Consider the following 16,679-nt stretch of genomic DNA (forward strand, 5'->3'; position numbering starts at 1 on the left):
CTGGGCCATCGCTGGGGACTCGCTCCTTGGGATGCAGTTGGTGGAGTTTCCGGGAGGGCAAAGGCCGAGGGAAGCCTGGCGAGCCCCTTTGAGGCCACTTGGCAACCCGGCAGCGTGGATGGGTCCCTCAGACAGGGAGGGCCCCTAGGGTTGGGGGTGAGGTGGGGGAGTGGTCAGCACAGTGCTTAAGGCCACTGGTGGGGGACAGCCTGGATCCAGCTCAGGCAGCATCTAGCTAAGGTCACTTCTCTCTGGGCCCCTGTGTCCATGTCTGTAAGACGGGTGTTGGACCAGCTGTCGGGGGCAGAGGGCAGGCTCAGGTTTAGTCATGTAGATGGCTGAGCCCGTGAGAGCCAGTGCAAAAGGCTGGAGCAGGTAGGAATGGACCAGACCTAAGCCTGCCAGATCTGTAGATGTTTCCACAGGCAGTCAGACATCGGTAGGTTATTGGAAAGGTACTCTTTTTTTGTTTGTTTATTTTAGAGAGAGAGCTTGTGCGAGTCGGGGAGGGGCAGAGAGCGAGGGAGAGAGAATCCCAAGCAGGCTTCCGTGCTGTCAGCCCAGAGCCCCACGTGGGTCTCTAACCCACGAACTGTGAGATCATGACCTGAGCTGAAATCAAAAGTCAGATGCTTAATCAACTGAGCCACCCAGGCGCCTCCCCCGCCTCTTTTTAAGTAAACTCTATGCCACACGTGGGGCTTGAGCCCACGACACCAAGATCAAGAGTTGCACGCTCTATCGACTGAGCCAGCCAGGTGCCCCGAGACCATTTGTCTTTCTAACTGGCATCTTCGGGGTCCAGGAGTTCCATAGGCTTTCATTGGAATGAGTTTCCTGAGGGCGGCCCCCCACTGGTCGTGTTCATTCTTCATCCCTGATGTGCCCATTCCTGGTCTGGCACTGCCTGAGAACTGGGTTTCTGAAGTGAACGGATGAACCTCTAATCTAGAGGGCAGCAGCACATTTTGGGGAACCAGGCCCAGAGATGGGGAGGTTCCTAAAGGACTCCGAGCACGAACCAGTGCGGCTGGGGTACGGTGCACAGAGCTGGACTTTGTGCCTCTGAGGACTGCCCTGTGAGCAACCTGCCAGAAGAAAGACCAGTCCTGCCTGGGACGCCTGGGGACTCTGGAAGAGCCTGGGTCTCAGGACTCCCCTGAGGACTCCTCCCGGCAAGTGGGAGCAGGAAGCCAGCAGTTGGGCTCATCGGATGCAGGCTGGTTCCAAACCTGGTCCTGCTGAGCAGACAGACCTGGGTTTGAATCCTGGCTCTGACACACTAGCCCGGTGACCTGGCCAATGGGGGCTGGGGGGTGACACTCAAGAGCCTCACTGTCCTCAGCTATAAACTGGGCGCATTCAGAGCTGCTTTGCAGGCTGTAGTGAAGTTAGTGCAAGTGACCAAGAGTGGAGCACCTCCCGGTTTGTTGGGAGCGATACCGGGGGCCTCACTGGTCCACCCCTCAGCTCAGGGAGGAGGCAGGTGGCTCCTGCAGCCTCCCGGGAGCCTCCCTGCAGCATGCACATCCACACTGCCCAGCCTCTCGTCCACATGGCAGCTGGACCCACCATCTCTGCCATCTCTGGGACCCTGCCACGACTCCCGCGCATGTCTCCATCAGAAATGCGTCCTCTGGCGCGGCAAAGATATGCACAAGGATGTTCTGAGCAGCACTACTCATAACTCCCCAAACCTGACCCCCCCGCCCCCCAATGTCCATCGAGAGTCGAATGGAAAATAAACTGTGGGGTGTTCACACCATGGAATGCCGCTCGGCAAGAGTGAACAAATCATAACTAGAGGCTACAGCATGGATACATCTCACCAATGCAATGCTAGTGAAGGAAGCCCCCTGCAAAAAGTACCTACTGTAGGATCCTGCTTATAGAAAGTACAAAATTCAGGGGTGCCTGGGTGGCTCAGTCGGTTAAGTGTCCAACTTCGGCTCGGGTCATGATCTCACGGTTCCTGGGTTCAAGCCCCGTGTCGGGCTCTGTGCCGACAGCTCAGAGCCTGGAGCCTGCTTCAGATTCTGTGTCTCCCTCTCTCTCTGCCCCTCCCCCGCTCAGTCTCTGTCTCTCTCTCTCTCTCAAAAATAAATAAACATTAAAAAATTAAAAAAAAACCCCACAAAGTTCAGACCAACCTAATGTATGGTGTCACCCTGGAGTGACTAGACAGGGTGTCAGGGTCTCCCAGAGCCCTGGTTCTTGATCTGCGGGCTGCTTACACAAATATGCTTAGTTTATGGGACTTCATCAAGCTGTACACATTTAATTCTCGGAATCTCCTATATGAATGTTACAGTGTATTAAAAAATTTTTTTTAATGTTTATGTTTTTGAGAGAGAGAGAGCCTGAGCATGGGGGGGGGGGGGCAGAGAGAGAGAGAGAGAGAGAGGGAGACACAGAATCTGAAGCAGGCTCCAGGCTCTGAGCTGTCAGCACAGAGCCTGATGTGGGGCTCGAACCCACAAACCTCAAGATCATGACCTGAGCTGAAGTCGGACACACAACCGACTGATTCATGCAAGCACCCCTAATTTTTAAAAATTTTTAAAGAAGCAAAGCCCAGGGGCGCCTGGGTGGCTCAGTCGGTTAAGCGGCCGACTTCGGCTCAGGTCATGATCTTGCAGTCCGTGAGTTCGAGCCCCGCGTCGGGCTCTGTGCTGACAGCTCGGAGCCTGGAGCCTGTTTCAGATTCTGTGTCTCCCTCTCTCTGACCCTCCCCTGTTCATGCTCTGTCTCTCCCTGTCTCAAAAATAAATAAAACGTTAAAAAAATTAAAAAAAAAAAAAAAGAAGCAAAGCCCAATCAAATAACCAGCCCATCCTTCAGAGCTCTCTTCTGTCCTCACCATCGGTGGTAATCTTCAGAGTTTTAGGTGGCCACGCCGCTGCCCGTCCCCCTCCCTCTCTTTTGCCCATTCCATCCAGCCACACTGTGGGGTCAGGACAGTTCCTTATACTGTTCCCTCTGCCAGGAAAATCCCACTCTGGACAACTCCCTCTCAATTTAGAGTTCCTCATCTTTGTCACTTCCTCCAGAACACTCTCCCTGAGGCAAGAGGACTCTGGAGTCAGATAGGTCTGGGTTTCAGGGGCTTTGTGTCTTTAGGCCTATTTGCTCATCAGTGAAATGGCTGCCAACCAGGGAGGTGCAAAGCAGCCAGGCTCGGGATGGCTGTCCTGCACCAGAGAATTATTCTGGGAAACTCACAGCCCACTCCTCACACCTCCTGCTTCTCACAGGCTAATAATGGCAGTGCCTGAGGGAGTGGAGGGCAGGTGACAGGGAGATGGGGCCAGCTGACCCAGACAAACTCAGGCTGGGCCGTATGGGAGCTGAGTACAGTTGAGAGCATCTGTGGGCCCTCATGGCTTGCTGGTGGGTGGAGTCACCATCCTGTCAGGACTCAGCCCAGCTCAGCACATGGTTGTGGCTCGCACGGTTGTGGCAGACTGAGCCCCTCTGGTCGGTGGAACCCTCAGCTTTATTCTTGTCACAAGGTCTTATGCTATTTATCAAGCATTTCTTCTAGCACTGGTCTGGGCCAGGCTCAAATCCGTAACAGGCCCTGTCTTCAAGTTGCCCAGGCTTCTCCACGTGTGGCTAGACGTACTTATATCAGGGCCCCCAGAGTACATAGGAATGCAGACTCCAAGACTCCGGCCCAGGAGTCTGGATCAACCCAGGCCCCAGTGGGACCCAGAAATCTGCATTTCTACAAGCTGATCTTGGTGCTGCATGAAGTCAGAGAATCATTGCTTCCTGGAAGACAGACAAGACCAATAATGGTCCAGTGTGGTCAGTACTGAGGGAGAAGAGGGGTTGCGACTGTGAACCCCGCGCGGGCCTCTCACCTGGCCACGGAAACTTCTAAGTGAGAACAGACACCTGAGCCAGACTTGGCTAGGCAAAGTGGGGCAGAAGGGGTGATGCTTTCCAGGTAGCAGAACAGCCTGTACTAAGGCCAGAAGACAAGAAGGGCCGGGCATCTTGCTTGGCCGGAGTAATTCAATCTAACCGAAGAGACCGTGGGGACAGGAGACGGAAAGGTGGGTGGCAAGGTGTGTCTGTTTACGCAGTGCCTTGTGGCCATTGAGAGGAATGTTTCCGGGAAAATAAGCTGTAGGTGAAAAACCGGCCTCTTGTTTAAAATGCTCTCAAGATGCCTAAAGCAAAATAAACGTTAACTGGATCAAAGCATCTTCACTAATGGAATGAAAGAAAGGAGTCTTTCTCAACTTCACTTAAACATCCTCGCCGCCGAGCATCAGTTAAGCTTCCATTCTGTAAAGCATTTAGGGCGCGGAGTGTGCGCCCCGCCCCCGCGGGTCCCCTCCTCCACCCCACACACTTTTAACAGAAGTGCCGCCGGCTAGTAAACAGAGAAAAAGAAGTCCCTTCTGGGTTTTTGGCCTCAGTTTACTCATAAGCAAAAGTGGATCGGCTCTGACCCCAACGTGCGGAGGCTGCTTCCCCGCCTCGGGTATGTCTTCTTACGGGAGCCCAGCGCCCGCCAAACTCGGCCGGGCTTGGGGTGCAGGGGAAGCCTCTGCAGACAAACCAAAGCTCCCACCAAAGTTCAACACGCCCCCCAAGCTAGAGCCTGATTGGCCCGCCCTGCTCACATCGTGAGCCCGCTTCACTTTATGATTGGCTGTTCTCCTTTCTGTTGTGTGCTGGAACCCTCCTCTTCTCTGATTGGCCAAGCTCCTACCTGTGCTCGCCCTGGATTGGACGCCGGCTCGGTCGGCTCGCATGCTCCGGGGCCCGGCTCTCTGATTCGCCACTCGGGTCAGCCTCAGGGCCGGCACGCTAAATGGCTGCGCCGGTACCTGTATCGGCCTCCGATTGGGCACGCGGCGCCTCCCCGGCGTGATAGGTCAGGACCACCGCCCCCCTGGCTCCCCATTGGCTGCTCGGCGAAGCCCGGTCTCCGGGTAAGATGGCAGCGGACGGACAGTGCTCGCTCCCCGCTTCATGGCGGCCGGTGACCCTCACCCATGTCGAATATCCTACAGGTAAAAGGCGGTGCCGCCTTGCAGGACGCCTTCCTGGGGCCGGGTCATCAGCCCCGGGCGCTCCGGCCAGCGCGAGCCCGCGGAGGGGGCGCCGGGGGACCGAGGTGGGAACTGTCAAATAGTGAGCCATGGAGGGGTTCGGCCGGCGCGCGCGCCGCGCAGGCGCAGTGGTGCGGCGATGAGCTGGGCGAAATTGTGAGCGGCTCGCTCGCGCACTCTGCGGCTGCGCCGTCGGGCCGCTCCCCCGGGTCCCGGGACGTGGGTGGGCTGTAATGGGGCTGGGGTCCGCGTGAGGCGGGGAAGGCTGACTGGCCTGGACTTGGGTCCTTCTTCCCTGCCCTCCCTGGAATCAGAGAAGCCAGACTCCCTCGTCTGCGTGCAGGGAGTGCCTGTTTCCTTCGAACAGCGCTTTGGGGCTGCAAAAAGCTCCCCATTGCTGGGAGTGTGCAAACCGAGGCCGGGAAGCTTTTCGTTGTTTGAGTACTTGTGCCACGCCCTGAGCAGGGCCCTGCTCCGCGACAGAGGGAACCGGAGGAGGGGACAGGCGGCCCCTGGGATCTGATTTCTGGAGTTTCCCAATCAGATGCATCTCTAGAAGTGCAGTGTTTTCCAGCCGAGAGGTCCTTTAGCGACCGTTCTGGAGGCTAGTAGAGCGGTGTAGAGCTTGGGCCTTAGGATCAGAGATATCTGGGCTCAAGTTCGGGCTGAGGCTTGGTGCAAGTGCGCCTCTCTGTGCCTCAGTCAGTTCATCTCTAAAGTGGGACTGATCACAGTGCGTTCCTTCTAGTGGCGATGTGAGAAACAACACGAGGTGTGAGAAATGCTGAGTGCCATGCCTGGGACACAATGAGCCTTCAGCATGGAACTGCAGTTAATATTGTCTTCCCAGGACCCTCAGGCCCAACCCACCCTCCCTGGGTAGGATGATTGGGTGTTGGGTGAGGCTGGGGGCCCCTCATGGAACCCTGATTTGCCCCAGGACGGGGGTGGGGTGGGGGGGGTCTACTCACCCTGCTCTCTGGTGCAGAGATGTAAGAACCTGACCCTGCTGAGGGCCCCAGGGCTGGATGCCAGGGAGCTTTGACCCTAAGTATGCTGGGTTATACTGGGGGCAGGGCAGCCCTGCCAGGCACTGGACTCTACCTGCCCACCCACCCACCCACCATTTATGCCCACCATTCATTCAGCTGGTATTTGCTGAGCACCTCCTGGGTGCTAGGCCCTGAGCTAGCTCTGCGTTTAGAACGATGAACAGGCCCATATGCCCCCTGCACTCTATGGACTGTGAAGAAAACCCACTTTACATGAGGGAAACTGAGGCCTGGAGAGGGGAAGGAACTTGCCTAAGCCTTAGTACCTTCATTATTTCCCCTCCGTGGCCTCTGATTAGCTTCTCTGCTCACAAATGAGAAGAAGGAACCTGGTGTTCATGAGCAGCATGACACAGGCTGTGATGAGGGACCCTTTGCAGGGACTGTGGGTGTCCGGAGGAGGGACCTGGGTGAGTCTGGGGGCCTCCTCTGAGGTCTAGTCCTCTGCTGACTCCTCTGTAGCCCCTTTCGTGCCCTCATCACACTGATCCTTGCTTCCTTCACCCCTTCTCTACTCGTTTAGCATCAGTTTTGAGCCTAGTTAAGGGCCAGATGCTGTACTGGGCTTGGGGGATTGAGCAGGGTGCAGAGACCCCGTCCTGCTCTCCTGGAGCCTACTGTGTAGAGGGAGAAACACTGGCCCCATATCTATACTAACGAGTGCATCATAAGCGATGCCCTGGTTACAGATTCCCCCACAGACTTAGAGCTCTGCAATGGCAGGAACGTCTCTCTCTCTCTCTCTCTCTTCTTCTTCTTCTTTTTTTTTTTTTTTTTTGCAGCTGTGGTGGGTACTTAATTTATGTTGCATTAACCCAGGCAGCATCTTGATTGGGGGAGCCTGTGTGTGCAAAGGTCCAGAAGTGGGACAGGGCCGGGATCATTCAGGGAACTAGAGTTCTGTCCTGGGAACTGTGGCAGAGGTGGGAGGACTGCAGGGCCTGATGAGCTGAGCTGAGATGGGGTTCATCCCAAGGGCAGAGGGAACCATGGAGGGGCTTAGATCAGAGTGGTGAGGCCAAAGTCTCTACAGCACCTGCGGGAGGGTCCAAGGGTAGCATCGGCTGTGGGACGGCCAGGCATCAGCTGGGTAGCCAAGAGACCCAGAGTCTCAGAGCTGGGAGGGACCAGGCCATCAGGTAGATGAGGGAGGAGACAAAGGCCTAGAAAAGGGGAGGGCCTCACCCAGTGTCACCTAGTGGGCTTGGGGCAGCACTAGCCTTTGACCCAGGTTGCTGGCCTATCCCCCACCCCCATGCCAGTCCCAAGCCAGTCCTCCCGTGGATAGATGTGAGGCCAGGTGTGGGAGCATGTATCTCTTCAACCTGGACTCTGAGCTCAGCCCTGCGTGGGCACCTTCCTGCTGCCTGTGTGAAGCCAGGCTGGTGGTGTGGACCATTTCCCATGCTGGGTTCTCCCAACATGGAAGTGTCCGGGGTGCCAGGGGCTGAGCTGGGTGTCTCACAGGCCTGGCCGCATCAAAGCTCACACAGCTGTAAGATGTGGATGCTAATATCCCCTTTTCACTGCCACAGGAACTGCTCCATGAGCCGTGCATGCCCTTTGACCCCAGAGTAGCCACGCAGCGTCCAATCTCTGATGGTGAGGGCTTTGGACTCACTGTCAGCTCTGCCATTAACCAAAGGGGAAAGTGGCTCTTGTCTCTTGGTTTCAGTGTCCTCAGCTCTCAAAAGGGTTCCTGATCCTTGCATGGCCTCCTTTCCAGGCCGTTAGCAGGGTGAAAAGCAGGTAGGAGGTGCCAGTTTTTTGCCAGTGGAGAGGCTGCCATATTGGGCAAAGCAGCCTCGCCCCTCTCCTCACTTGGTCCCTGTCGGGAGCCTGCAGGGTCCAGAGACAATCAGGTTCCCCTGGAGGCCCAGGACGAGGCTGGCGCAGCCCCAGCACGGCACTGTGTTCCAGAGGCCCTTGTATGCCTGCCGGGCAGCCTTGGGATATGAGGCCTGGCCTCTTAGCTCAGACCCGGCTGGGTTAAAATTCCTGCTTTGGGTGATGGGTTTACTACCTGGACCAGGCCCAAGGCTAGGATTTTAGTCCAGACCTCATCGCTTTCTCACTGTGTGACTCCAGGCTGAAGTCACGCAACCCATATGGGTCCCAGTTTGTTCATCCACAGAATGGGGCCAGTGAAGCACCTGCTTTAAACTATGCACATTAGGGCTTGTGCCCATGACTGAGTTGGTATGGTACCCTGGTTGACTGAGGCGTCCATGGCTGCCTGGTCCTGCCCTCTGGGCCCTCCTGGGGCCTCCTTTCTGGCTCAGACCTCACTTGACTTGCTGGGTGCTGGCCCCTTTTCTGACTACTGTGCGTGGCTCATCCTCTTCTCCCTGTCTGCCCGCCACCCCCCCCCCCCCAGGTGATCTCTCTGGCCACCTCCTTGCCTACCTGAGCCTCAGCCCTGTATTTGTCATTGTCGGTTTTGTGACCCTCATCATATTCAAGCGGGAACTGCACACGGTGAGTGAGTCCGGCCCTGCCCAGCCGTCTGCTGCCCCCATGCCAGGGAGGAGGGGCTCTGCACGGTTTAATCCCAGCTACTTTGCTTTCCCTGCCTTCACCTTCTGGGTTGTTTACTGGTTGGGCTGGGAGGCTCATTCAGATGCCACAGTCTCTGGGCCTGGGTGGTGGCTAGTAGGCACAGAGGCCCAGCTGACCACATATCTTCCTGGCAGATCTCATTCCTCGGGGGCCTGGCACTGAACGAGGGGGTCAACTGGCTGATCAAACACGTCATCCAGGAGCCACGGCCCTGTGGAGGTAGGGCCTGGGCCGTGGGGTCTGGGGGCGCCCAGGTCAGGATGCTACCGCGACGCCTACATCCTTCCATCCTGCTCTGTTCTCCCAGGCCCCCACGAGGCAGTGGGCACCAAGTACGGGATGCCCTCCAGCCATTCCCAGTTCATGTGGTTCTTCTCCGTCTATTCCTTCCTTTTCCTGTATTTAAGGTAAGCTTCTGCTCTGGCCGGGGTGGCCTTGAACTGGCCCAGGCTGGGCTCTGCCAGGAACTCACTCTCAGCCCTTCGGACACCCTTGGGGCTTGGCCTCTGCCAGGGGTGGGAGGAGCTGCCACCAAGGAAGAGATGTCCAAGCAGTATTTGGAGGGGGCCGGGGGCTGTTTGGGAGGCCTGGGCTCCAGGCTGTGGGCTGAGGCCACCTGATGGGCCTGTTTTCCTAGAATGCACCAAACAAACAACGCCAGGTTCCTGGACTTGCTGTGGAGGCACGTGCTCTCCCTGGGTCTTCTCACCGCGGCCTTTCTAGTCTCCTATAGCAGGTATGGAGGGAGGGAGAGCCCCTACCACCACCACCCCCACCCCGCCCACTGGGATCTGGCTGGATTTGTGGTCCCTGTTGGACCTCCGTGTGGACCGGAGTCCCACAGCCTGTAGAGCAGCGCTGGGAAGGGGGTCCCAGGCCCCTGGTTTTAAAGGGCTAGGACTCCGGCTCCCCCTTCTAGCCCAGTCCATGCTCTCTCCTCTGGGCTGAGCCCAAGGTCCTGGGGACACCTGTACACATCAGCCATCTGTTCCCAGTGTCCCAGAGGAGCTTCTTGGAGACAAACTCAGAGCTGAAGGCTGAACGGAAGGCAGATCCCAGCCGAACCAGCCCTTCAGTTCTGTGGTTGGGGGAGCAGCCCTTGGGGTCCAACCCCCTGCCTCCTTCTGGAAATAGCTTGGAGGCTGCGTGGTCGCAGGAGTCTGTCCCATCTGCGTGCGTCCCTGCCGTGTGCACGCATAGGTCCCTGGGAAGCCGGCACTCAGGCTGGGAGATCGTGCAGGCCTGTGGCCGGCTGGCTTTCATGAACTTCCCTCTGTCCTTGGCCCAGGGTCTACCTGCTGTATCACACCTGGAGCCAGGTGCTCTATGGGGGCGTTGCTGGGAGCCTCATGGCCATCGCCTGGTTCGTCTTCACCCAGGAGGTCCTCACCCCGCTGTTCCCTAGGATAGCAGCCTGGTAACTGCCTCCTGGCCTTGTGGCTGCCCCACCCGCCTCTGCCCCCAGCCTCGGGCCCCCTGGGAGGGCCCTAGCGTCCCCGCGTCTGGTGGGCCTGGGCTGCAGGCCCTGCTTGCCAGGCATCCTCCTCCCCCAGGGGTTTTCTCAAGCCCAGAAGCCAGGGCACCATTTTCTGTCCTCAACTAGGCTCTCAAGGACTTAGGAAGCAGCCTGAGGCCTGCTGGGCTATGCACACCTTGGGGCAGTGCCTCTGCCTGAGTGTCACACTGGCGACATGTCTGGGTCTCTCGGCAGCTGGGTCACAGGCCAGGCAAAGGCTCTCTGAGCAGTGGGGGAGGGTGCATCCCCAGCCCCAGGCACTGGCGGGGGAGTCTGGTTTGGTGATAGGCTCACGTCCTGATGTGGTCCTGGCTTTCCGGGTGTCTGTCTCTCCAGGCCTATCTCTGAGTTCTTCCTCATCCGAGACACGAGCCTCATTCCCAACGTACTCTGGTTTGAGTACACGGTAACCCGGGCAGAAGCCAGGTGAGTCAGGGGACAGCAGTCACTGGGTCCTGACTCAGTGGGGCCCCCTGTTTTGGAGGGCTCCCCAATAGCCAGGCACTTGCCTGAGCACTTTTCTTGTACTACCTCATTGAACCTCCCTTGGGGCCCACTTTACGGAGGAGAAACGGAGGCTCAAAGGAAGAGAGGAGGAGTCACTTGACTGGGGATTTGCAGATGGTGGATGGGGGAGCTTGGCAAGAAACCCAGGCTGTCTGGCCCAGAGCTGTGCTTGTAGTCTCCGCAGTTCAGAACCAGACAGCTGGGCAGCCGAGATTCTCAGGGTTGCCGAATGCGGATGCCCCTGGGGGTCATTTAGTCCAGACACTTTCCTACAGATGGGTAAACCGAGGCATAGGAAGTTAGGGGCTGCCCGTGGATGCATAGCAAGTGGGAGCAAAGCTGGGCTCTGGAGCCTCCTGACTCGACTGTCCTTCTCCACTCACCCCAAATCCTGGGTGGGGTGTCAGCTGGGCTGAGGAACGCCTGGTTTCTCCCCAGGCTCAGAAGGGAAGCTGAGGTGAGGCCAGGCTCCAGAGTAAGCCTGGGAGGTTTCCTGGGGGATGCTGGCGAGAGGAGCCCGGGGGCAGGCTGGGGCAGGGTGTCGTGGCATCTGAGAAATCTGTCTGGTGCATCGTGGTCCAAATTATCCTAATGAGCTTAAGGGTAAAGTCCTGGATCCATGAGGAAAGGGGATTTGAGGGGGTTAGGGCAGGCAATCCCATTATTGGTGGAAGGGCCCCTCCTGGCCCAGCCCCACCCCACCTGGCTGGCCGCCACCTGCCTTCATCAACCAAAATTTCCATGTGCACCTGCTCTGTGCCGGGCTGTTGGGTAGCACAGAGCGAGATGGTCACGGCAAGCAAGGGGGACAGGAGGAATGAAGCACCTGTGTGATCGGTGCCCTGGGCCTGAGAGCCCATGACAAGATCCTGAGAGAACAGCACCCGAAAAGCTTCTGAGGCAGGATGACACTTGGTGAGTCTTCCAAATAGACAGAGGCCGATGTGGCTGGAGCTCAGGGAATGAAGGGACAGGGACAGGGGATGAGCCTGGGGCCACATCATGCAGGATCTGTCTGGTGGGCATGGTTCGTCTTCTGAATTAAAAAAAAATTTTTTTTTAACTTTAATTTTGAGAGACTGTGAGCAGCGGAGGGGAGTGTGAGAGAGAGAGAGAGAGGGACAGAGGCTCGGAAGTGGACACTGTGTTGACAGCAGCGAGCCTCATGCGGGTCTTGTACTCACAAACCGCGAGATCATGACCTGAGCCAAAGTCGGACGCTCAACTGACTGAGCCACCCAGGCGCCCCCATTTTCTGAAAGTTATGTGGGACTCTAGTCAAGCCCATTCATTCTCCTTTCTGAGCCGCAATGAGCCCCGTTAGAAGATGGGGGACGTGGGGCGCCTGGGTGGCGCAGTCGGTTAGGCGTCCGACTTCAGCCAGGTCACGATCTCGCGGTCCGTGAGTTCGAGCCCCGCGTCGGGCTCTGGGCTGATGGCTCAGAGCCTGGAGCCTGTTTCCGATTCTGTGTCTCCCTCTCTCTCTGCCCCTCCCCCGTTCATGCTCTGTCTCTCTCTGTCCCCAAAATAAATAAACGTTGAAAAAAAAAAATATTAAAAAAAAAAAAAAAAGAAGAAGATGGGGGACGCTATCCCTGCTTCCCTCAGGTGGCTGGGCCCATCATGGATATAGTCCTTCCTCCAACCAAATAACTCAAGTCCCCTGTATAACATCCATCGGTCCTTCAGGTGGAGAACTCGCTATCTTTTGTCTGTTTCAGTTGTTGATAACAGAGCCCTGCTTGTGCTGGCCTATCTGTAATCCCCATAATTAGTTGTATTCCAGCCAGGTCCCTCTGGCTTCAGGTCTCTCGTCCTGGGCCCCACCTCTGCCGCAGTCTCCTGGCTCTGTTCCTGAACTCCAGAGCCGAGATGTCTGGGACACAGTCCCGGGCCAGAGACACCGATCCTCTCTAGGGTCCAAATCCCAGGTGCTGATCGGCCCAGCTTGAGTCAATCACTGGAGCTACCGGGGTGGGCATTCACCCATTTTGATGGGACCGTGGATAGGGAGGGGACAGCTGAGGGCATGGGTCACTGAATGCCAGGAGTCCCCTCATTTGACCCCGCCCCCCCGCCCCGGAATCCTCCTCACATTTGACCCCCATCCCCCACTTTGCAGGAACAGACAACGTAAGCTGGGGACCAAACTGCAGTGACCGGTGAGTGTGGCTGGGTCCAGCCTCCAGATCTGGCCTGCATGATGCCTTGCAGGATGGACAGAATGACAGAGGGTTGAAGCAGAGACCTCTACAGACCCAAGTCACCAAGTGGAGCCTTTTTTTTCTTCTTTTAATTTTAATGAACAAGGTGGACCAAAGGGCCGAGCCGGCCCCTCAACCGGGACCCTGGAGGGCCTGCTGCCAAGGGGCACACGGCCAGAGACCCTCGCTGTGCTGCTGCCAGCCCCTGGTCAGGCGGAAAGCGCCCTCAGCATGGGCACCGGGGTGTGGCGTAGAGAGGAGGAGGGCTTGCACCCCTGGTCACAGGGCCAGGAAATCCAGGTGGCGTGAAAAATACACACTATTTATTTTTTGGTTTTGTCAAAGGCAGATGGGCTTTTGGGGACGGGGCGGGAAGGGCCCATCTGCTCCGCCCTGGATGCCCTGCACACAGAGGAGGGGCTGAGGTCAGCCTCCCCGGGGCCCTTTGCCCTGGGCCCAGGGGACAGACCGCCGCTCCCCGGGCCTGAGAGGTGGCCTGGGGGCCCAGGAGGAGACGAGCACCCCCCCACACCCTCCGTGCCACCAATGCCATTCCAGAACTTCGTTCAGTGTTTCCTTGTCTGGGGGGCAGGGCCCAGAGAGAGCGCGCATCTGGCGGCTGCTATCATTGTTCTCTACCCCATATCGACCCTGCACCACAAGGGCTTTCTCCGGTCCCCTGTCCCCAAGACAATGGTCCCCTTCTGACAAAAGAGCCTGCACATGTGGGTGAGCAAACCCAGGCTGTTTACAGCTCTTTTTTTGTCCTGCCATCTAGTAGCAGTTAGTTTTCATCTCCACCCCAACAGAGGGCAGAGGAACCAGGAGCCGGGTGAGGGGAGTGGAGCCGTGGGTGCGTGATGTCCCTGTCCTTCCCTTTCCTTCCTTTCCTTCCATGTGCTCTGAACGTTCCCTTGTCCTTCCTGATGCCCTCCCGAGAGCCTGGGCACCTGCTCGGGTGCCCTTACGCCTGTGTCCGGGGTGTGGGTGCCCAGATCCCCACTGTCCAGCATGGAACCCGATCTCTGAAGTCTGACTCTCAAATGGAGTTGTGGAGAAGAGATGCTTCCAGACTCTTTGGAAGTTTCGAGAATTGAACCAAGCTGCTCGGGAGCTGTGTTCTACACCCCCCCACCCCACCCTTTTTTCTTTGTGGAGGTTCCTAATCTGCTGCTGAAGCACAATATTCCGGTGCTTTCTTTTCTCATTTGGTAAAGACAGTGTCCAAAAGCCATTCCGGATGCCAGGACCAGGGGCCTATTTCTGGGGAAGGTTGGTCAGTCCCCACGTTTTCCTCCCCTTCCCTTCTTACTTTTATTTTTTACTTTTTGCCTGAGACAAGCCAAGTGTGAGGTGGTTTGATTTAAGAAAAATCAATGAAATTGTTTACTATTGTTTTAAAATAAAATCTTGAACTCTGGCGGCCTGAGCACATGAACTCATGAGAGGAAGCTGGGGGTGCCTTTGGGGACATGTGACCCTGAGGGGCAAGGCTATGGCAAACACCATAAAATCATAAGCTCTCCAAGGCCTCTAGTCCCTCCCAGCCCCCGAACGTGGGGTCGGAACCGCCTCTGTGACATTCCCCACCAGTGTCTGAGGAGACCTCGCAGTCAGCTGTTCAGTTACAAGTCTCCCCATTTCTTAGTCCTGCTCTGCCCCGCTGTGTGGTCCTGGCTGGCTCTGGCCCTGCTCCCGGGCCCGTTCCCCCTCTGTGTGACAGCCCTTGAGGACTGGGCAAGGGTGCCCTTCCTAAGCCTCTGCCACCTCCACTCTCTATTTAATCTGTTTTTCTTGAGCGCGTGGACGGGTGAGCATCTTGCTTTGCAAGAACTAACTGCGAACTGAGCCGGATGTTTGCGGAGGCCCTTGTGGGAGTGAGCTGGGTACAAGTCCAACTCAAGGGCTGGCCCCAGGCAGGCAGTCTAGTCCTTCCTTGGTCCACAAAGCAGAGGTGCCATAGGGCTGCACTAGACACCCTCGGGGTCAGGGTGAACCAGAACTGTGTGTCCTCACAGGAGCTTAGAGGCTGGGGCCAGATCCCTGTTGAGTCCACAGAACCTTGACGTTCAGTTACGGTGACCTCACCCCAGGTGAGCAGCAGGAGCAAACAAATCTCTGGAGGAACCTTCACCCCAGATTTGGGTTACTTATGTAAACAGTTTTGTATTTGTGGTGCACAAGATACAGAGCGAGGTGGCCAGGTGCAAAAGGAAGCGGCATCGTGACCGAGAGCCCGCGGAAAGCAGGCAACGGAGGCAGACCCGTACAGACCAGAATGGTACCGGCACGGTCAGGCACAGGCCGAATCGTTTTTACCGTTTTAAGGAAATAAAAGACAAACTTGAAAATGTCTGTAGGGAACAGGAAACTAAAGTGAGATCTGACAGATTTTAAAATGAAATTTTTTTTTTTTTTTAATTTTTTTTTTCAACGTTTATTTATTTTTGGGACAGAGAGAGACAGAGCATGAACGGGGGAGGGGCAGAGAGAGAGGGAGACACAGAATCGGAAACAGGCTCCAGGCTCTGAGCCATCAGCCCAGAGCCTGACGCGGGGCTCGAACTCCCGGACCGCGAGATCGTGACCTGGCTGAAGTCGGACGCTTAACCGACTGCGCCACCCAGGCGCCCCTAAAATGAAATTTTAAAAACATTTAAAAAAGGGCGCCTGGGTGGCTCCGTCGGTTGAGCGTCCGACTTTGGCTCAGGTTATGATCCTGCGGTCGGTGGCTTCGAGCCCTGCGTCCGGCTCTGTGCTGACAGCTCGGAGGCTGGAGCCTGCTTCGGATTCTGTGTCTCCCTCTCCCTGCCCTTCCCCCACTTGTGTTCTGTCTGTCTCTCTCTCTCGAAAATGAATAAACATCTGGGTTCCCTGAGTCCCAGGTGGACTCACTGCCTTCACCCCCCTTGACAGCCCTCCCCATGACCCCCCTCTGCCTACCATCCCCATCTTCGGGCAGCCCTGCTCCTCCCCGTCCCCCGCAGTCCGGTCCCCAAGCCTCGCCGACTCTACTTTATAAGCATGTTTGAAATGTCGGCCTTCCCCCACTGGCCAGGCCCCCCCGGAGGCAGTGAAGCCTCCCCATACGGTTCCCCCACCCCCAGCCCAACCGGGCCCCCTTCAACGCATTCCTCAGCACCTTCCTAAAACACCCTCCTCTGTCTCGGGAGAAAGCCGGGTGTTTAGCCTGGCCCCCGGATGGGGCCTCAGGTGGTCCTGCCGTCACCTCACCTGGCAGACTCCTGTCCCTGCACTTTCCCAGTGAAGAGCGCCCAAATCAAGTTCGTGCCAACGTGGACAAACTTTTAGGGGATGGATCTAGGTAAAAAAATCGAGTAACATTCAGTCATTCATTGTCTTGCATGTTCAAATTTAATGATGTATCGCACAAAATATAGGGCTGCTCTTTTGCGCTCGTATTTTGCAAAAACAAACGAACCACAAAAAACCCACCACCACCCGCAAAACTGAGTTCGTCATCTGTGTCATTGGCCTCGGGGTCTGCGGGCTCCTGGGGGCCCACAGTGCTGTGGGTCTGCTGGCGAAGAGCACGATGGCGTCCCCAGAATTTGTTTCCCAAGACGCAAGTGCCTCTTGGTGTAACATCCCAACAGGTGGATTTAAAAACTTGATCCTGTAGGAGTGGGCGATCTCCCCAACACTTACCTCCCCAAATGTCCAGAGGCCTTTAGAATACTTGCCTGTCCCCCATCTAACACTCGTAGAGGGTGAGGTCACAGGTCACGCCCTCAGCAATAATGACTGAATC

The 16,679-nt window shown here is 56.8% G+C and overlaps 1 protein-coding gene across 4 annotated transcripts; it reads left to right on the forward strand.

Annotated features, from left to right (window-relative positions):
* Positions 1–4,844: 4,844 nt before the first annotated feature.
* DOLPP1 (dolichyldiphosphatase 1) lies at positions 4,845–14,327 on the forward strand. Of its 4 annotated transcripts, XM_045468281.1 has the most exons (9): positions 4,936–5,030; positions 7,657–7,723; positions 8,499–8,599; positions 8,815–8,899; positions 8,988–9,087; positions 9,318–9,416; positions 9,969–10,097; positions 10,533–10,622; positions 12,826–14,327. In XM_045468281.1, exons 1-9 carry the CDS (start codon positions 5,013–5,015, stop codon positions 12,860–12,862), a joined length of 726 nt encoding a protein of 241 aa, XP_045324237.1. In that variant the 5' UTR covers positions 4,936–5,012; the 3' UTR covers positions 12,863–14,327. The 4 variants fall into 4 exon arrangements, with proteins under 4 accessions (XP_045324240.1, XP_045324238.1, XP_045324239.1 ...); XM_045468282.1 differs by lacking the exon at positions 7,657–7,723 and having other exon boundaries at positions 4,866–5,030; XM_045468283.1 differs by lacking the exon at positions 9,969–10,097 and having other exon boundaries at positions 4,928–5,030.
* Positions 14,328–16,679: the final 2,352 nt, after the last annotated feature.

This window comes from Leopardus geoffroyi, chromosome D4, assembly GCF_018350155.1.
Source record: "Leopardus geoffroyi isolate Oge1 chromosome D4, O.geoffroyi_Oge1_pat1.0, whole genome shotgun sequence".
Classification (NCBI taxonomy): domain Eukaryota; kingdom Metazoa; phylum Chordata; class Mammalia; order Carnivora; family Felidae; genus Leopardus; species Leopardus geoffroyi.